The 21,840-nt window shown below is 49.2% G+C and overlaps 2 protein-coding genes across 2 annotated transcripts; both read right to left on the bottom strand.

The window, feature by feature from the left end:
• Positions 1-372: 372 nt before the first annotated feature.
• On the bottom strand, positions 373-966 carry LOC309890756 (olfactory receptor 14C36-like; the record flags this gene model as incomplete). The annotated part of the gene is made up of 1 exon (XM_082785161.1): positions 373-966. One exon carries the CDS (start codon positions 964-966, stop codon positions 373-375), a length of 594 nt encoding a protein of 197 aa, XP_082641287.1.
• Positions 967-5,899: 4,933 nt separating this feature from the next.
• Positions 5,900-21,593, bottom strand: LOC309890755 (olfactory receptor 14I1-like; the record flags this gene model as incomplete). The annotated part of the gene is made up of 3 exons (XM_082785160.1): positions 5,900-5,917; positions 20,691-21,028; positions 21,311-21,593. 3 exons carry the CDS (start codon positions 21,591-21,593, stop codon positions 5,900-5,902), a joined length of 639 nt encoding a protein of 212 aa, XP_082641286.1.
• Between the last annotated feature and the right edge of the window lie 247 nt (positions 21,594-21,840).

Raw genomic sequence — 21,840 nt, 5'->3', positions numbered from 1 at the left:
CAGTGGGCAGTGAGGGGCAGCCCTGAGGGCCACCAGGGCTGCTCGTTCATGTGGCATCTGGGCTCTTGACCCTGAGCCCCTCCTGCATGCTGGGGCTGCTCCCCCAACTCCAGAGGAGATGGGAAGAGATGACAGCTGACACCAACAAAGTTCACAGCTTCTTTATTCTCTTTATCCACACAGAGAGCCTAGTTCTGAAGGTATATCAGATGACTGGGTGACAGAAAATAAAATAATTAATAGGCAGGATGACATGAGTAGTATACATTCAAAATCACAAGAAATACTTTTAAAAATAATAAATGAATTACAAGCTATTGTATGAAGAAGTTTCTCAGATAACCTGCCTGTCCTGTTAGTTTTATAGGCACATTATTGATGCCAAAGAATCATGTGTCCAAAGAGTTTCCACAAAATTTCCTTGAGCTCCTGGTTCCTCATGCTGTAGATGAGGGGGTTCACTGCTATAGGCACCACCGAGTACAGAACTGTCACCACCAGGTCCAGGGATGGAGAGGAGATGGATGGGGGCTTCAGGCATGCAACCATGACAGTGCTGACAAACAGGGAGACCATGGTCAGATGAGAGAGGCACGTGGAAAAGGCTTTGTGCCGGCCCTGCACAGAGGGCATCCTCAGCACAGCTCTGATGATCTGCACAAAGGAGAAAACAATGAAAACAAAACAACCAAATGTTAAAAATGCACTAACCACCAGAAGTCTAACTTCCTTTAGGTAGTCTGAACCTGAGCAGGAGAGCTTGAGGATGTGGGGGATTTCACAGAAGAACTGGTCCACAGCATTGCCTTGGCAGAGGGGCAGGGAAAATGTTTTGGCTGTGTGCAGGACAGCATACAGAAAGCCACTGGCCCAGGCAGCTGCTGCCATCTGGGCACAAGCTCTGCTGCCCAGGAGGCTCCCATAGTGCAGGGGCTTGCAGATGGCAATGTAGCGGTCGTAGGCCATGATGGTAAGAATTGAAAACTCTGAACCAAAGAAGAAGATGAAAAAGAGGACTTGTGCAACACACCCTTGATAGGAGATGGCCCTGGCATCCCAGAGGACATTGGCCATGGCTTTGGACAGAGTGGTGGAGATGCATCCCAGGTCGAGGAGGGCGAGGTTGAGGAGGAAGAAGTACATGGGGGTGTGCAGGGGGTGGTCGCAGGCTACGGCAGTGAGGATGAGGCCGTTGCCCAGGAGGGCAGCCAGGTAGATGCCCAGAAAGAGTGCGAAGTGCAGGAGCTGCAGCTCCCGCATGTCTGCGAATGCCAGCAGGTGGAACTCACTCACAGAGTTGATGTTGGGCATTTGCTGCTTTTGTAGCAGCATTTGCTGCTTGCTTGTCTGTTGAAGAGGAGAAGGCAGAAAAAGGTTAGAAAAGAGTTCTCTGAGGAAAATAGACAATAAAATAGAAGGCTGGCTAACTCAAAATCAGACAAATGTCAGCTCAATGAGATTTTCAGTATCATTGGAAACAACTGAGCTGTTTGCAGATGAAAGCTGCAAGTATTTTCCTCACTTTATTTTATCTTAGTTGCCCTATCCTAGTTGAGGTATTGGATGGTGGAACTCCCTGACATTACTTCCACACTCCTGGTGAAATTCTGTGGATGTGAGGAAGCAAAGGGACTGTCCCTTGGGGAAGACTGAGCAGAGCATCTCTGCCCATCAGTCGTCTTCTCAGCTGTCCTGTGCTACCCTTTGGTGAGCTGCAGGACCATCCCACTCAGGTGTTTCCCTGAGAAGAAACTGGAGACAGCTGAGAGCAGAGAAGCCCTAGTCCAAGTGCAGCTGGACAGAATCCTCACCTTGTCTGCAGGGGACTGATCAGGATCTTAGCTTTTTCCTCCTAGCCAGGGGTGCGGAGGCCTCACTCTAGCTGCCCCTAGACAGTCATCCAGCAGCACCAACATGGCCTTAGCACGGACCTGTCTCCTCCTTCAGACACCTGGATAACTCAAGGATGCCACGAAAGAGCTGCGTCCTGCTGGAGAGCAGCCTGCAGCCGGGGAGGACACCCCTCAGACAGAGCTGGATATTTGCAAGCTGGGGTATCCCAATATCCAGTCTGCATCCCCTGTACTGTGTCTGGAGGACACTCGGCCACAACACTCTTGGTTGACCAGGGGTAGCTAGGTTATGACACTCCAAGGGGCCACTGCCAGACTTCCTCACCTCACAGTGCAACCCAGCAGGACTCTCGAAGCCTACTGCATTGCCCACTGCCCTCCCAGAAGCAAGACCCAGCAGGAGACCCTTCCAGGACCTGCAGCTGCATGGCCCTGCAGTCAGACACTTACCTTGTCAAGGGCTGTGCAGATTTCTCCTGCAGGCAGTGCTCAGCATCCTCCCATTCCCAACTGCCTCCAAGCCCTCTCTCCTTCTCTCCTCTCCCTGTGCCAGCTGCAGTCAGAGCCCCCAGCCCTGCTGCGCTGTGCAGAGGAGCTGCTCCTGGGCACAGCTGTCTCTCTGTATCATGGGACTTGTTGAAATGTGTTTTCTCTGTCCCAGGAGCCTGGCCCAGCTCAGCAGCACAGGCCCAGCCCAAGGCATTGCAATCACCCCTCTGGGGGCTTTCCTGATGAGCCCAAAAGCCTCAGAGACAGCTGAAGACATCTCTCCAGAAGTCCAAGTCAGATGCAAGTTTCATGCAGTGTCCCCCTGAGGGCCAGCACTGACACAGCCTCCCTTAGAGCTCGTTAGAGCAGAACATTGGAGGCAGTGAGGACAAGGAGACAAAGGCAATGTTTAGGTGGTACTTATGTGTATGAGCACTGGATGTGTTTCAGCAAGCACAAGGGCCAGGCCTTGACCTCCAGCCCCTGGCACAAGAGATCCTTTCCCTTTACACCTCGCTCAGGGCTCTTCCTGGGGCAGTAGGAGCTGGGGATTTCTTTCTCTTCATGTCCAGTCTCAACATCCTGAAGTCAACATTGTATCATTATTTCTGTCTCATACTGTTTTCTCCTAGAGAGGAAAGCTACAGCAGCTCCAAAACCACCCTTCAGACAGTCTCAGGCTCCTTTTGCTCTGCTTGGATGCTCTATGCCACTGGGTCAGATAAACCCAGATCTCTTGGAACCTCTGCACAAGGGAGGTACTTTAGGTCCTGAACCCCACCTTGGCAGAACCTCTCTGGGTACTGTCCTGCACCTCTCCTAAATGAGGGGCTACTCACTGGGACACCCCTGTGCAGGTGGTGTCACACCGTATTGGTGCTGAGTCTGATAACTCAGATCTTCTTGGTGGCCATGCTCCTCGTAAGGCAGCTCTGTAAGAAGCTGGCCTGGCTCCTGGTGAGCAAGCACCTCTGCTCAAATGTAATCCCTCGTGGTGCCCAGGCTCTCCTCCTCCCGGGCACTGCTCACTCAGCCGGGTCCCAGTCTGCCCTGATGTGTGTGGTTCCTCTTCTTCCAGTGCAGGACTGGGCTCTTCTCCTTGTAAATGTCAAGACATTTGGATAGGGAAAATCCTGTTGTTTCTCAAGGTTCCCCTGGACAGATGCTCCATTCTGTCAGCTGTTAATGTCTGCAGACAGAAGGCTCACTCTGATGGTGACGATCTGGGGAACTACAGGCCTGTCTGTCTGACCTCTGAGCCAGGGAAGCTCATGGAGCAGATCGTCTTGAGTACCATCACACAACAGGACAACCAGGTGATGAGGCCCAGTCAGCATGAGTTTACCAAAGCAGGCCCCGCTTGACAAATCAGATCTCAATCTATGAGAAGGTGATTTGCTCAGTGGATGAGGGAATGGCTGTGGATGTGGTCTACCTAGACTTCAATAAGGTTTCTGAAGCCATTTCCCACAGCATTCTCCTTGAGAAACTGGCTGCTCAAGGCCTGGATGGATGTACGCTTCATTGGGTTAAAAACTGGCTGGGTGGCCAGGTCCAAAGCATTGTGGTAAATGGAGCTAAATGCATCCGGAGGCCACTCACTAGTGGTGTCCCCCAGGGCTCAGTACTGGGGCCAGTTCTCTTCAATATCTGCAGTGATGATCTGGATGAAGGGATCGAGTGCACCCTCAGTGAGTTTGTAGACAAGACCAAGTTAGGAGTGAGACTTGATCTACTCAAGGGTAGGAAGGCTCTGCAGAAGGATCTGGATAGGCTGAACCTATGGGCTGAGGCCAACTCTATGAAGTTCAACAAGGCTATGTGCTGGGTCCTGCACTTGGGGAACAACAATCCCACTTATGCAGGGAGAAGAGAAGCTGGACAGCTGCCTGGGGATAAGGGCCCTGGGGATAGTGGTAGATAGTCGGTCAAATATGAACCAGCAGTGTGCTCAGGTGGCCAAGAAAGCCAACAGCATCCTGGCTTGTATCAGGGATACTGTGGTCTGCAGGATAAGAGATATGATTGTCCCCTGGCAATTCAGACCTGGTGAGTCCAAACCTCAAGTTCAGCTCTGGGGCTCCCTGTGTAAGAAGGACATGGAGCTATTGGAACGAGTCCAAAGAAGGGCCATGAGCATGATTCATGGTCTGGAGCACCTCTCCTATGAAGACAGGCTGAGGGAGTTGGGATTGTTCAGCCTGGAGAAGAGAAGGCTCCAGGGAGACCTGACAATGGCTTTCCGGAACCTAATAGGGACTACAGGAAAGCTGGGAAGGGACTCGTCATCAAAGAGTGTAGTGATAGGACTAGGGGTAATGGTTTAAACTGAAAGAGGGTAGATTCAAATTAGGTATTAGAAAGAAGTTTTTTACTCAGCGGGTGGTAAGGAACAGGCTGCTCAGAGAAGTTGTGGATGCCCCATCTCTAGAAGCGTTCAAGGCCAGGTTGGACGGGGCTTTGAGCAAGCTGGTCTAGTGGAAGGTGTCTCTGCCCATGGCAGGTGAGTTGGAATTATGTGAACTGTAAGGTCCTTTTGTACCCAAACTATTTTGAGATTCTGTAAATATGAAACACAGCACCGTACCAGCTCCTAGCAAGAAAAATTTACTCTATTGCAGCCAAACCTAGGACAATATCCACCCCTCATTCCATAACATGCCTACCATGCTTTGGCCTGACTATTTCCATTTAATGACCACCACCTTTCCTGTCTTTTGTTATGCACACAAAAATGTTATTATTAGTCTGTTAGCGTCTATAACATTAACATTAACATTGACACTAACATTAACATTAACATTGACACTAACATTAACATTAACATTGACACTAACATTAACATTAACATTAACATTAAAGAAGAAGAAGAATGTCTTCCTTTTGTGTCCTATGAAACTACCTTTATCTCAACCCATGAACTTTTACAGTTTTTTTCCTCCCAGTTCTCTCCTCCGTCCATTCATTGGATGAAAAACTTTGTAGTGCTGAGCTGCGTGCAGGGTCAAACCACAGCAAGTCTTCTTGGTGCCTAGTGTGGAGCACAAAGGTTGAGATGCCAGATCTGACCACAGCGTTTTAAAAGTAAATTTTTATAAACATTAGATCAGTTTAACAATTGCTGATCACAATGTTGATCTTTTTGATCTGGGATCTGTTGTGCTGGTTTTCAGAACTGTGTTGTATAGCACATTACTAACTGTCTTCCATGTCATGCTGCTTATCATTTCTGGGGGCTGGTTTAAGGTTACTGTTTTGCTGTATTGGATAACACTGACTTCTGATGGAATAAAATTATTGCCGCCTCCGTAACTCGGGAACCATCTCTTCAGCTCTTAGAAATTATTTAGAATTACACTCTTTTATGCTCTTTGCCTTTTCTCCTCGAGAGTAAATCTATGCAGAGAGGGTGGTGATGGTGAGTGGAACTGGGATGGACAGTGGGGGATGCTTTTCACCACTTCTTCCCTCTCCCTTTCTCCTCCACCTCCTCCTTCTCCTCCAGAACAGGTATATATATAGCCTGTCCAAAGCCACTCCAAACCCTGCAACAGGCCCTACAGGCACTCCAGCTCCTGAGGTGGGCCCAAAGTTAAACTGACACATGTGACAGGCCCTATAGCCACTCCCAAACCTGCGATAGGCACTGCAGCCACTCCAACTCATCCAAAAGGCCCTGCAGCCAGAACAACTCCTGTGATGGGCCCTGCAGCCTCTCCAGCACCTGCACTGGGTTTCATGGCTGGGCCAGAGAACCAGCCTGTGCCAGTATCAGTTGCCTCTACATGCAAGAGAAAACAATGGGTGTGAAAGTCAGTTTTTCTTTAGAGAGGAAAGAAACTCCTATGCAGACAAGAAAGGAGGAAGAAGAAGATGAGGCAGGTTTCTCCAAAGCTGGGCCATCTTGGAAGCAGGAGGACAAAGAAGAAGAGATCATATAAACATCAGAAACCAAGCAATCCCTTTCCCAGGGTAAGCTATGAGATATGGGAAAAGATTTAGCCATCATGTCAGTGAGCACATTGTCATCTTGCTGCTCCAGTGGTGTGAGAACAGGGTCAATAGCCTGGAATTGGAGAGCAGGGAAGCCAAGAAGCCAGAATTTCCCTTTAGGGAAGGGGCGATTGACAAAGCCATTGGAAAAGGGCACAAAGAACTTACTCCCATCATGCTTGAAGGAAAGGTCTCCCTTGAAAGAAGATCTTGTATGTCAACCAGGAAGGTGGAGCACCAAGCAGAGGGGTATCCGGTACCTGAGGAAATTAGACATGCTGAAGGCGATTTGTAGAAACCTAGATAACAAACAGCTATCCAAAGATCCAGATGAAGTCAAGTGTACATGACCCATGTGGCAGGAGTTTGTACAGAGCACACCATCATCATATGCCAACCCATTGGCAGTAATGACCAGGAAAGACCAAGAGGAACCCATGATGGATGAATTGGTGTAGTGGGTTTATGTGGCAAGGTTTTGGTAGCAGGCGGCCATAGGGGAGGTTTCTAGAGGAGAAACATCTAGAAGCTGCCCCATGTTTGGGAAGGGCCCCACTGCTGACCAGAGCCGAGCCAATAAGCGATGTTGTTTTGCGCCTCTGTGAGAGCATATTTAAGACAGGGAAAAAAACGCTGCACCACACAGCAGCTGGGAGAGTGAGAGGAGTGAGGAACGGCCTTGCAGGCGCCAAGGTCAGTGAAGAAGGAGGGGTAAAGTTGCTCCAGGCGCCAGAGCAGAAGTCCCCTGCAGCCTGTGGTGAGGACCATGGTGAAGCAGGCTGTTCCCCTGCAGCCCATGGAGTACCACAGTGGAGCTTGGTTCCACGCTGCAGCCCATGGAGGAGACCATGGTGGAGCAGGTGGACCTGCAGCAACAGACACTGTTGCCTGTGGAAGACCCCTGCCGGAGCAGATCCGAGGCTGGACCTGTAGCCCGTGGAGAGGAGACCATGAAGGAGCAGGTGACCTGGCAGGAGCTGCTGCCCATGGGGGACCCAGGTTGGAGCAGTTTTCTCCTGAGGGATGGACCCCGTGGTACAGACCCATATCTGGAGCAGTTCTGGAAGAGTTGCTGCCTCTGCGCAGCCCACGCCGGATCCGTTCAGCAAGGACTGCATCCCGTGGGTGGGACCACACAACACAGGGGACGAGAGTGATCGGGAGGGAGCAGCGGAAAAGAAACACTATATATTGACCATAACCTCTGTTCCCCCTTTCCCCTGCACCACCTGGGGGGACGAGGTGGAAGTGGTTGGTTGGGGAAAGGTGCTTTTGATTTCTTTCCTTTGTTTCTCACTTCTCTAGCTTGTTAGTAATAAGTACTATCTCCTTATGCCAAGTCTGTTTTGCCCGTCACGATAATTACTGTGCGATCTCCTCATTCTTATCTCAACCCTTGAGCCCTTTTCATCATATTTTCTCCCCATTCCTCTTTGAGGAGGGGGAGTAAGAGAGCAGTTGTGGTGGAGCTTGGCCGCCCACCCAAGTAAAACCACCACAACGACACAACCCTTTTGTAACAGCACAGAAGCATCCTCCTGGAGAACACCAGGAGCTTTGTGGTGCACCCAAACCTTTCTAGGTATCCAAACAATCCCCTCATGCTCCAAAGCACATCCCTTGACATGCAAGATTCAAGCCAGGGAACCCAAGCACATCCTGAATCATCATGACAGGGCTCAAAAGCATCTCCTTGGAGACATCAAGCCCCTACCTAGAGCATTCAAGAATCTAACCTAGGTAAGAAGAATATCCTTCACGCATCTAAGCATCTCCGTACTTCTATCTAATACCTTCTTGGAAGACCCAAGCACCTCTCTGTGGAAGAGAAGCATCAGCTGTGAGCACCCAAGCGTCTCCATGGGGCACCCAAGGAAATCCTTGCAGGACCCAAGCATCTGCACACAGCAATGAAGTACTTCCTTGGAGAAACCACACAAGCATCTCTCTGGGGAACACAAGCACCTTCCTGGAGGACCCAAGGATCTCTCTGGAATCCCCAAGCATTTTTCCAGGGCACGCTAGCATCTCCTTGCTTGAGCCAAGCAACCTTCCTTGAGCACACGAGCATCTCTCTGGAGCACACAAGCTTCACCCCAGAGTATCCATGCACTTCTGTGGGACACCCAGGTTCTTTCCTTTGATGGCAAACATGTCCTAGGGCTCACAAACACTACTTTGGGCACCCAAGTAATTCCCAGATCACAGAAGCATCTCCCAGAGACACCCAAGTAGATTCTGAGAATACCCAAGCATCTATTTGGAGCAATAAAGCACTCACTGGGTCACCCAGGCATGTCTCTGGAGCAACCAAACGTGCCCCCGGGCACCCAGGCATCTCCTTTGAGCATTGTAACATCTCCCCAGAGCACACAAGCACCTCAGGGGACAGCCGAGATCCCCCATGGGCACCTCCAGCCCCTCCCCATGGTTCACAAACACCTCCCTGGGGTACAGAGATATGTCTCTGGAAACACAACACATCTCCATAGACATCTCCAAGGCTTTCTTTGGAGCACTAGGAACCTCCCTGTGGTGTAAGAGGGGCAACCAAGAACCTCCCTAAGGCACATAAGCATAGCCCTGGGGCATACTAACATCTCGCTGGTGCACCTGGTTCTGTCCTGGTCATGCCAGGTTCTCCCATGGTCACCCAAGCTCCTCCCTGGAACACCCAAGCACCTCATTGGAGTCCCCAAGAATCTCCCTGCTGCACTTCAACATCTGAGTGGAAAACCCAGGCATCTCCTCAGGGCTCCAAAACAACACCTGGAGCACCAATCTTCTCATGGGAGCTTATCGGCCATTTCCTGCAGTAGCCAAGCATCTCACAAGGGTACCCAAGCACACTGCATCACCCAAAATACTCTCTGGAGAAACAAACAAACAAGACGGCCTCGTTTGCTTGCTCCTCCTGATCACGTGGCCTGTAGCAGACCCCCACTCCAATGTCCCTTGTCCCTGCCCTCCTATAACCATGACCCATCAGCTCCCCGTCAGCTCCTCACCCATCCCCAGGCAGAGCTGCAGGCACTCCAGCTGCTCCTTGACAGGGAGGGTGATGCCCTGTCGTGGTTTAACCCGGCTGGCAGCTAAACACCACGCAGCCGTTCGCTCACCCTCCCCCCTCCCTCTCTGGGACGGGGGAGAGAAATGGAAAGTGAAGCCCGTGAGTTGAGATAAAGACAGTTTAATAAGACAGGAAAATAATAATAATAATAATAATAATGATGATACAATGGTGATAATACGAAAGTAATAATAGTATGTACAAACAAGTGATGCACAATGCAATTGCTCACCACCCGCTGACCGATGCCCAGCCTAACCCCGAGCAGTCCAGCCCCCTCCCCCCGGCTAGCCACCCCTATATATTGTTTAGCATGACGTCAGATGGTATGGAATACCCCTTTGGCTAGTTTGGGTCACCTGTCCTGGGTCTGTCCCCTCCCAGCTCTTACTGCACCCCCCAGCCTGCCCGTTGGCAGGACAGAGCAAAGGCTGAGATGTCCTTGGCTTAGTATAAGCACTGCTCTGCAACAATTAAAGCATCGGGGTGTTATCAGCACTCTTCTCATTCTAAGCCAAAACACAGCATTCCACCAGCTACTAGGAAGAAAATTAATTCTGTGCTAACTGAAACCAGGACATGCCCCCTCCTCATGTCCCCAGCCTGTCCTTCCTAAAGAGCCCATGTCCTTCCATTCCAACATGCCACTCATGGGAGAATTTAGTGATTGTTCGCTGATTTACAGCTCTCAGATCCTGTACCATTCTGTATGACCCATTCGATTTCTTCACAGGGAGGATGGGTGTATTGTGAGGTGACATACATGGTTCTAAAGTCCCTTCTTCCAAAAGTCTATCAACTATAGGTTTTAATCCCCTTTGACCCTCCATTGGTATAGGGTATTGTTTAATTCGAATAGGATGATGTGGATCCATTATCTGAACATTTATGGGGTCCATTTCCATTTTTCCAATTTCTCCCTCCTTATACCACACTGAAGGGTTAATAACTTCTTCATCTTTTTGGGTTAAAGTGTATAATTTGATTTGCAATTTATCCCCTTGACTCTGAATGCTTAAGTTCAATTTTAAAATCAAATCCCTTCCTAGTAAATTGTACCCCGCTTCAGGAAGCAAAAGTAAATCATTAAGACAAATCTTTTGATCGGTTTCTATTTCCACATCTTTTAAAACAGGAACCTTAAAGGGCTCCCCTCTTGCCCCTATTACAGACGTATAACTCTTCCCTTCTTTTATTCCCTCTGGGAGCTTTTGAATAGTGGATCTTTCAGCTCTTGTGTCTCCTAAAAATAGTACTTCTTCTTTATGGGGACCCATTAATAGTTTTATCAAGGGCTCTGTTGATGTTGAAGTCCCCAGAAGATATAGCCCCTGACACCCCTATTCTTCTTTAAACATTTTCTCGTCTTGTTCCCGCTTACGACAATTCTTCTGGAAATGTCCCCTTTTTTGACAATAGTAACAAGCGGGGATCGCTGAATTCCCTTGAGAAGGCTGACCTCTAGGGGTTTCTTCTATACTTCTTCTCTTCTCCCTCTCTCCTAACAAGGGCTTTTTCTGACTTTCTTTTACTGCTGCTACAAAGATCTTGGCTTTTGTTTTTTGTTTCTCCTCATCCCTCCTGACATATACTTTTTGCGCTTCTCTAAGTAACTCTTCTAATCCTCTCTCTTGCCAATTTTCTAACTTTTCTAATTTCTTTCTTATGTCCACCCAGGATTTGGCTACGAATTGTGTTCTAAGGAGTGCGGTTCCAATTGCTGTATTCGGATCGATCCCCGAATACATTTGCAAACTTTTCTTTAATCTCTCCAACCATTCTGTTGGAGATTCCTTTTTTCCTTGTTGTTCATTGAATGTTTTATTAATGTTTTTTCCTCGTGGAACCGCTTCTCTGATCCCTTGTATAATCATTGTTCTCAAATCTCTCATGTTTTGTCTTCCCTGGGGTTGCTGGTGATCCCAGTGGGGATCCACATTTGGCCATTTTTGATCTCCTGGGGGTCCGGCTTGATTTTGTCTTTCCCAAATCCTCATTCCAGCTTGCCTAATCATTCCCCTTTCCTCAACAGTAAATAAGATTCCTAAAATGGATTGTATTTCTTCCCAGGTGTAAGTGTTAAGACCCAGGAATTGATCCAGTCTTTCGGCTACTCCGAGGGGGTCATTTAATAGAGTCCCCATTTCTTTCCTAAAAGATCTCACCTCTGTGGTGTTTAAAGGGACTGCCACGAACCCAAAGCCTCCCTGATTGCCTCCAAGGGGTACTTCTCTTAATGGATATAGAGAGGTTTCTTCAGGTACGGCAGTCTTACTTCTTGTGCATGCAGCCAGAGGCAGGTCTAATTCTGGTGCTGTTTGTGGTGGAGGCAGGGACCATGGCTGCACTGCCGGAGAGATTACCGGAGGGGGAGCCGGGAGTGTGTTATTAGGACCCAGAGGTGGTGGTAAATTATCCAGTGGCTCCCATTCATCATTCTTTTCTTTTTCCTGCTTTTCCTCCCCTCCAGAATCCTCATTTGTTTTTAGTGCTAATATTGAGGCTGGACGTGGAGTCCTAATCCACAATTCTGCATACTCACTTTCTTCCTGACAAAAAGGTTCTTTTGAATTAACGTTTATATTCAAAGCCTGACAAATCCAATCATCAAAAGATCCAAAAACAGGCCAGAAAACACATGGTCTTAAAGGTTTTTTTGGCCATTCTATCATACAGTAATGAACCAATTTTAATTTATTTTTTCCTTTTCTGGGGCCCCTATTGTTCCGATTTCTAATCATTATTCCTAATGGACTTTCTGGTGGTATATCTGGTATTTTGCTCCCTTTCTGGTACTTGGTCTTTGATTTTGTCTGACCCATCCGGGAATTTTACTAGTGGCAATTCCCACAGCCCTTGGTTGCCCCCAGTGAGAGTGTCTTGCAGGGGGCTTAGGACCTATCACCCACCCACGTATCCCTCTCTTCACCAGCCCAGCCCCCCGACAGGAGATTAGAACCAGTGAGAAAACAAAAAGACTTCTACGCAGACTTTAGAAGCCTCAGTTACTCTCTCACACACAACCACGGGCAACCGTACCTTTACCCAACCAGACGGTATCTTACGAATCAATCGTCTTCGTCCAGAGTCCAACCGGACGGTATCCACAAGCATCTTCGTCTGGGATCGAACCAGACGGTATCCAAACGACTGTCATCTTCGTCCGGTTCGATCCCGGACACCTGAACCCAACCAGACGGTATCCAAACGACCCTGTCGTCTTCGTCCGGATCTTCGCGTGCAGAATTACGGGCAAAAAACACAGCCGGCAAGGGAGCTCAAAAAAAAATCAAATTCTTTGCTTACCTTTATTTAGGTTCAGGATGGCATTAGTCCCGATGTGACTCAAACAGGAGCCACCAAATGGTGGGGCGCCTCTCCTAGATTAAATCAGAATTCAGGAACTATAGCCCTCCCGGACGAGCCCCCAAATTGTTATAAATGGCTCAGGATTCAAATTAGAATTAAATGAAAAATAGGATTTATTAAAAGGATATAAAGGAATAGAGGTAAGCAAACAGCGTTGGGTGCACCGGCAGTCTCCGCTCCACCAGGACGCACACCAGTTACATCAAGCAGCTGATTTTTATGCTCCTAGACTAATACATATTCATTACTACTTCTAAAAAAAATAGATTATTATAATTAGTTTCCGGGGTGCAGTCCCTCCTACTGGAGCATGCGCAGTCTCCTCTGGGGTCTCTTCTGGGGGTCTCTAGGGGTCTTTCATGCTGAAGGCTCGTAGTCTTCCTCTCCCTCTTTGTACTTACTTGGCACCATACCAAGTTTATAGAACATCCTCTTCAAGTCTTGTCTCCCAGCCGTCCTTCAGCTTCTTTCTCCTTCCTCTTTATCTCTCGGCCCCCCCAACCAGATACCAAAGATCCACATAGTATCCCATAAGAGTCACTAGTTGTTATCAGTTGTTCTGAAACTGCCAGACACACGAGTAATTAAAACATTCTTCCCCAGCCATTCACAGACACATCTATAGCAGTGTTAGAAATACAAGTCCGGAATAACAAAAGCAAACAGGTTCATAAATTTAAGGAGTGATAAATTGACTAGAATGAGGGGGAGACTGGGACACACTGCATCTGTGGTTCAAGAATTGAATTGCCAGTGCAGGGCCCAGAGGCAGACAGGATTCAAACAGAATTGTTCTTTATGGACACGAATTGTTAAAACATTCCTCACACACTCATGGGAGTCATCCCCTCGTGTCTCCTCAGTGCCAAAGCAGTCATTTCATAGGAACAGGCACAGATGGGGCTGAGGGACTCCATGCCTTCTTTTTCCTTAGAATTTGCCAAAAATCTCCCTCTCCTCTTTGTTTGGGGATACGGGAGAGAATCAGAAAATTGAAAGAAATTGTTGGTTAATGTAAAAACAGTTGAATAGGACAGAAAAGGAAGGGAGGATAATAACAAAGGAATTGTAACCAGCAAGGACAGACAGCAGTGTACTGGGCTGTGTGAGCTGGGAATGGCCAGGGGGTGCAGGGAAGGGATGATCCAGAAGACAGCACCCAGATTTCAGGTCTTCAGGACAGGAGGGATGTCAGCAAGCTGCAGTGGGTTTAGCACAGGGGCCCCAAGATGCTCTGGAGCACTCTGCCAGTGAAGAGAGGCTGAGGGTGCTGGGCTTGTCCAGCCTGGGGAAGGGCAGGGAGAGGGGGACCTCCTCTGGCTGTATCTCTGGGGGGGTTGTGGAGGATGCGGAGCCAGGATCTCCAGCTGGGTTCAGGGTGGGAGGACAAAAGACAACAGCTGTGAAGGTGAAAGAGGAGAGCTTCAGGCTGGAGAGAAGGTAAAAAGCCTTCTCACCATGAGCTCAGCCAGGCATCACGCAGAGGCTGTGCAGTCTCCGTCTTTGCTGGTTTTGCAGAATACAGCAGGATCAAGCCCTGAACAGCCTGTTCTGGTGGTGCTTGTGACAGCTTGGGCTGCAGGCCTCCTGAGGTCCCTGCCAACATGCCTTATGGTCCTTTGACATCAGGCCCAGTTTCTGGAAGTGACAGAGGAGATGCTGTGGGGCCTGAATCCTACTGTGCTTTAGGGGACCATCTAAAGCCAGGCAGGTGAACTCATCACCCTTGGCTGTAACTGTAGCCTGGGAGACACTGCCTCAGCCATCTCTGCGTTACACCTCCAGCTCCTGTCTTCCAGCTGTAAGCACCTGAAAGTCCATTGTCTGGATGTGCTCTGAGGTGTGGGAAGAGATCTAGGCTTTTCTGGGGTGTTAATTCTCTCCCTCTGCACGCTGCTCCTCTTGGAGACGGTCTCATTTTTCATTTTCTTTCCTACCTGGAGGGAAATGCATACTCTGTCCTGGCCATAAAGCTGAGCATGTTTACTACTTTTGCCACACTTCCACATCTCCTGGATCTGTCACCTGGAAAAGTGAATATTGCGTGCATGTTCGTGGCCCTGCTTTCTTCCATCTGTGCAGCAAGGTCCACATCTCAGTGTTATGTACTTTTTTGCAAAGACTGTGAATTGTCATGGATATGATAAGATTCTTCGGGGGCGTGGAGGGGGAGGCACAGGGCTTTGTACAAGATGCAGAATGATCTTAATGGTGTTGGTATAACAATATCAGAAATATTTTGAAAATGTCAATAAAAATAAAAAAGAAAACAAAACTAAACAGAAATAAAGGCAAACTTCTAAAGCATTGACTATTTATGGATGCACATTTACAGCTTTTACAAACTTTGGCGATTCTGCTTTCCTTTGTTTTCATATTTATTAATGGCCGGTATCAATCTTTTGAGACACACTGCCCAGCCTCCACCTGCAGCTCCTGAGGGCCTCCGGTCTACCACAGCTCCTCTTGACAGCTGCCAGCCCCAGGAAAACACCTCCGGTACAGAGGGGCCCCTGAACCTAGCAAGGTCTGCCTGGAAAGGTGAACAAATTATTCCAACATAGGAAAGAAAATATAAATAAATATATAAATAAAAGAGCACATGTGCATCACTTCAAACTCTCTGTCTAGAACAGTCCTTGTATGGCCATCCCTTGGGGAAGGTGAACCTCATTAGCTGCAGCTTGCACTGGGCACACAGCTGAGGAGAGTGCTTTACTGTTTACTGAACTGCACCACACTTAACTTTGGTTGTTTTCAATGGGGAGCAGTCCTTCTGTGCCTGAGTGCAGGCAGTTCTGTGGGGAAAAGGGCTGGGAGTTGGTGCAAAGGAGCTGTAACATGCAGCTGCAGCCCTGACTGGAGAAGTCTGATGGGAGGAGAAGTGCTGCAAGTCCCAGGTGGCTCCTGAGAGAAATGGTGGGGCTGAGGAGGTGAGGAGCAAGGTTGCCCACGGAGTGCCTGGCCTCAAGGGACTGCCTTTCCAAGCTGACCAGGCCTCCTTAGGAGACCCTCTGGATCAACAGCAAAGGAAGAGGGCAGGGAATTGAAATAAATCAATAAAGAATCCAGCTTGAAGGGAAAGCTCCCTTATTATCAACTGCTCATTAAAATCTGCCTCATTCACTAGCTTTCTGAAATCTCCCCAATTAGACGTAAAAGCCTTGAAGCCTTGAATGAACTGCTGGGCAGAAAGAGGGCACAGGAGGTCTCTCTGCATTGTGCTGAGCCCCAGGGTGAATTTGGTGCTGAGTCCATGCACCTCTGATGCTGAGAGGAGATAGCGCAGGCTGTTCAAGAGGTTAAGGCTAGAAGAAATGCTGAAGGTTCTGGGAGTGTTAATTGGTCCCACTGGGGGCCATTACCACCACAGCTCCCCCATGGACTTGTTAGCAAAGGAAACAGGAGGCAGTGATGATAGGCAGGCAAAGGCAAAGTAAAGGTGGCCCTGATGGCAAGGAAACCTTGATGTGTTTTATCAAAGCAAGCACCAAGGCCTGACACCCAGCTCTGGGAAGAGAGCTTCTGTCCCTCACGCTGTTCTTCAAGGGGCAGCGGGATCTGGGGTGTGTGATGGCAACTTAAGGACAACAGTACAACATCAGTGCACAGAGCTGCAAGGAGGCCACATGGTTCCAGTGCAAGGAGCACAATGTGTCGTCTCATAGGCCCCAGTGGCAGAGACAACAGCCAGAGCCACGGGGACAAAGAATTCTGCTGTGTCAAGGCCTTCCAGCCCTGTCAGTGCCCTTGGACATCTCCCCACAGGTTGTCCTATCCTGTCCCATGCATGAACCATTTTCCCTGCAGCCTGGAGACATCCAACCTGCTTCCCCACCACAGCATCTCCCTACCCATACTAGGGGCTCTTTGTGCTCACTGCCTCTGACTTGAAACACAAACCATGGGCTGAAGCAGACACCCTCTGAGTCACCACAGCACTGCCCTTGGAGTGGCATTTCTTTCTCCTCTTCACCACACTGGACCTCCAAAACAGCCACTTCTTGGTGGATTTCCTTTCTCATGCTCTTTACCCTTACCCAAAATGTGCCATCACCTCTGAAAGCACATTTCCATCTGTCAGGAGCTCCTACAAGTGTGTCCTGAGCCTTTGCTTCACCAGGTCTAGGAAGTGCAGGGCTCTCAGCCTCCACACACATGACCCCTAGCCCTGTCTTGGCACACCTGCTCTGAACCCTCTCCATTCCTCCCTGGTCCTTCAGAAAAGAAGCCTCACACTGGGAAGCCCTTTTCCTGTTAGGGCCACACCAGTGTGCAGTCATGGAGAATAAGTCCCTTGCCTGGGTGGACACACTCCTCCTAGAGCATCCCAATGTGGATGTGACCATATCTGTGTTTAGTACTGCTGGCTCATATGGCATCCCTGGTTGTGCCCAGGCTCTTCCCCTGGTTGCTCTTCCTGCAGTCGAGTCCAAGCCTGCTGTGATGTATGGAGCTGTTCTGTCCCTGATGCAGAGCAGAGCATCACAAGATGGGAAAGAGAGGCTCTCTTCTCCTTGGAAAACAGAATGAGAATTATTCACCAAATCCCAGCATTTCACAAGGTCGTCTGCAAGGAACACTTACAGTCGATGGACAAATCTCTGGTTAGGAACCATGTAAAGAAACTGGGAACCATGAGCATGGTAGCCCCGAGCCCTGCCTGCCCTCCTCCTGCCACGCACCATCAGGCGGCTGCAGCAGAGGGGACCCACAGGCAGCCCCTGGCTGGGCTCTGCCAGCCGCCTTTCCAGTGCCATCCCTGCTGCCTTGGGGTGCTTTGTGAGGTGCAGGGTGACCTCACAAGGCCTACCGGCCAAAATATCTCCAGCAAAGCAGCAGGGACCTCACCACAGCCCTTCCATTCCCCTCTCTCCCCTCATCCTTATCTCTGCTGGCAGGAGCAGCTTTGGGAGGTGTTTCCTGGCCTCCCCTTGATACCGAGCTGAAAGGAAAAATGGTCTCTTCCTTGACAGAACAATGGCATCAAATTTGAAAAGCTTCATTAGGAGATAGGTGAAACCTTTACTAAGTTTTGTTAGAGTGAAGGAAGTTTAGAAACTTTCATCCCTGAAGTTACTTTAGTCACTAGTTATTCAGCTTTATCTGTAAGAGCCTACAGACTTGTATCTCAGAATGAGGGCAAGGTGACCCAGGCCTAGAGCATGTGTCAGAAGATTAGGTGAGGAACTCATGCTATGCATATATCCTTGGATGTGTAACCAACTAAGCTTTGTATGCATGCCTGAGATGAAAGAATAAGAGAAGAAAGATTTTGATGGCTTGAGCATGGACAAGAACTGGATTCAACTAACGAACATAGTGAGGAAGACTACCGATGACCACCAGAGACCCCTGAGAGACAGTGGAAACAAATGTGCATATGTCAGCGACACTTACTGATTTTAATGAGTTACAGGAAGTAGTATGAATATGTTTTGGGGAAATCTGATTAACATGTTTGTTTTGCTTGTATATAACCCCTATAGTTCAGACGCTTCTGTAAGCACTGGAGTGATCCCCTGTGTGTCCAGCACCTCCGTAAAAGAATGCCTGTTTTCTAAAACTCCAAATTGAGTTTTAGAGAGTTACTTTGACTGGCTTTTACAGTATCACCCTCACCTCCTGCCAGCTGCTGCCCACTGAGGATCCTGGTACAAACATGGCCCCCAACCAACAGCACTGCTCGTGCTGCCTTTGCTGCCTCGAAGAATTGTTCTTTATGGACACAAATTGTTAAAACATTCCTCACACCCTGTCCTCTCCCTCAACTCCTTGTCTCTGCCAGGCCCCACGTTCCACACCCAAACACATCCCTTTGCTGTTGTCACCCTCTCCTCTGCCCAGCTGGATGGCAGAGCCAGGGCAGGACATGGTAGAGTTAAGCCCTGTAGGTAGGGTTAGTCCTTGTAGCGCCCATGCAAAGCACTTGTGGCAAAGAGGGAGCTGAGATTGGGTTCTGTGGTGCAGAGGAGGCCCCATGCAGAAAAGATGAGGTTAAACAGCAACTTGCGGGGGGGTGGGGGGGGGGAGGGGGGGGGGCTGTCCACTGTGGTTTGGCATGGGAGGCTTCTGGCCTTGAAGGGGCAAGGGATGGGTTGACACAACTTCTCTGGGCAACTTGTTCCATTGACCACCGCCCCCAAAGGAAAGAATGTCTTCCTTATACCTAATTTTAAAGAGCCCTCTTTTAGTTTTAAAACATTACCTAAAGGCTCCCTTTAGGTACTGGAAGGCTGCTATAGGGTCTCTCCAGGCTGAAGAGAACCAGCTTTCTCAGCCAGTCTTCATTGAAAAGATGCCCCAGCCTCTCTATCCTGTTTTTGGCCTCTTCTAGACTACTTCTAATAATTCCATGTCCTTCTTGAGTTTGGGGCCGCAGAGCTGAATGCAGTAATCCAGGAGGTGTCTCCCAAGAGCAGAGCTGAGGGAGAGAATCACCTCTCTCAACCTTTGGGCCAAACTTCTTTGATGCAGCCCAGAATACAGTTGGCTTTCTGGGCTGCAAACTCACATTGCCGGCACAGGTTAAGCTTCTCATCCACCAACACTCCAGGTCCTTTTCCTCAGAGCTGCTCTCTATCAATTTTGCAGCACTTTGCTGTCATCACCAGTCCAAAAGGCAGAGTAGAATGACATGTCAGAGAGAGGCATTTGCAATGAACCTGTGCAAGGAGGATGACAAAAATCTCATGGGAACACGGGATAATTACTGGAGTTCTGCACAGAGAAATGTCAAGGCTCAGTGAGGTACCCATATCTGAGCTGGCCTCGTGCACTGCTCATCCACACTGTGCTGTTCAGAGACACGAGTCCCTGCCTTACAAACACACAGTGCACCGCAGCACTTGCAGGGTCCCTCTGGCTCCTGCAGCCACTGCCAGAGGCTGGGAGGCACCTCAGCCCTGTGGTGGGTGCATCACCTTGCTCTGTCCTCCTCTGATATGCCCCAAAGGAATGGGCACAGGGACCTTGGCGGTTCAAGGAAACACATTGCAGAGCTGCATTCAGCTGTTGCACTTTGGACTAGATGGTCTCTGAAGGTGCCTTCCACCTGGACTATTCTGAGCTATTCAGGCAGATGCACCATGGTTGTTACTCTCAGGAAGAATGATCCTGAAGACACTCTGCCCCACTGGCCTTCATGACACCCCTAGGGATAGCTGATGGCCTTTGTGCTCGCTCTTGTTCCTCTCTCCATGCGCGTATGATGTGTCTGCAGGTGGCAGCAGCTGCAAAGGGTTTCTGTTCCTGTATCCCTCCTGCACCTGGCCAGGCTCTGCTCTTCTCCCAGCACATCCTATGTCCCAGGGAGCCTTTGGGACTCTCTTTGAGCACGTTCTGATGTGACTGCAACTCCAAAAGATGACATGAGCCTTCAGGAACTGCCCTTTTAGGAGGTAAGTGTAGTTCTGGAGGCCAGCTGTGTCACTCAAGTGCCCACTGCCTGTCCCTGCCTGCAGTCCAAGCACAGCCCCACAGCAGCACTGGCACCAAGCTACAGGAGCAGCCAGGCCTTAAACCACCAGCAGGGCTCAGCAGGATAGGGTGGCAGTGGCAGGAGAGCAGCTCTGCATGGACCCAACACTGGTGCTCCTGGGCTGGACTGCTGGGCCACGACTCTTTTCCTGTCCACCTCTGCACACAGGCACTACCTCTGCAGCCACAGAAAACATCTCAAAGAAAGGATATAAGACAAAAAAGGCACTTTAATTCATTTAAATAATCAAGCAAAATGAAGAATTATATTTCTTTGTGGACAATATTTGATAAAATAAAATTGAGAAAAAAGCAGAACACCAATAACGACACAAGAACATAATACCCACTGGCTTCGCCTATCAAGAGTTACATTACGAGTGATTTACAGAAGAAGGCAAGCAATATATTGTGGAAGAAAAACACCCAGTCATTACTTTCCACATGACAACCTTGATCTCCTTGTTCCTCATGCTGTAGATGAATGGGTTCACTACCGGAGGCACCACCAAGTACAGAAATGCCAGAAAAAAATCCAAGGAAGGGGAGAAAATTGATGGGGGCTTCAGGTGGGCAAAGATAACTGTGCTGAGAAAGAGGGAGACCACAGCCAGGTGAGGGAGGCATGGGGAAAAGGCTTTGTGCCGTCCCTGCTGTGAGGGGATCCTCAGCACAGCCCTGAAGATCTGCACATAGGACAGAGCAATGAAAACAAAACACCCCAACAATAGAAAAGCAGTAACTGTAGTAAGTTGAACTTCCCTTATATATGAGTCTGAGCAGGAGAGCTTGAGGATCTTGGGCATTTCACAGAAGAACTGGCTGAGAGAATTGCCACAGCAGAGAGGTAGTGAAAATGTATTGGCAATGTGCAGCACAGCTTGGAGGAAGCCACTGCCCCAGGCAACTGCTGCCATGGTGGCACAGGCTCTGCTGTCCAGGAGGCTCCCATAGTGCAGGGGCTTGCAGATGGCAACGTAACGGTCATAGGCCATGACAGTGAGAATAAAATACTCTGCTCCAATCAAGAAGAATAAAAAGAAGAGCTGTACAGCACATCCTTGATAGTAGATATCCCTGGTTTCCCAGAGCAAATTGGCCATGGCTTTGGGCAGAGTGGTGGAGATGCAGCCCAAGTCGTTGAGGGCAAGGTTGAGGAGGAAGAAGTACATGGGGGTGTGGAGGTGGTGGTCGCAGGCTACGGCGGTGAGGATGAGGCCGTTGCCCAGGAGGGCAGTCAGGTAGATGCCCAGGAAGAGCCCAAAGTGTAGGAGCTGTAGCTCCCGCGTTTCTGTGAATGCCAGCAGGAGGAACTCAGTGATGGAGCTGCTGTTACACATTTATTGCCCCTGAGCAAGGTAGTCTGTCCAAAAGCAGAAGTGACATTGTAAAATTTAAGGACTTCTCTGACCAAAATACTATGCATTTCTCATAGAACAGTCACACACAACACATTCTTTCCCATTCCGTTCACAGACAGAGCTTTCTGCAGCTGCTTGGCTTACCTCTGCTTGGTGTTCTGAGTGTGCCACAAGAAGCAGGGGGCTGTGCTGTGGGCTCTGCAGCAGTCAGTCCTGGTCTACAGGA

Source organism: Aythya marila (genome assembly GCF_965140915.1).
Source record: "Aythya marila genome assembly, contig: HAP1_HAP1_SCAFFOLD_186, whole genome shotgun sequence".
Lineage (NCBI taxonomy): Eukaryota > Metazoa > Chordata > Aves > Anseriformes > Anatidae > Aythya > Aythya marila.
This window is presented reverse-complemented; position numbering and strand designations above follow the sequence as displayed.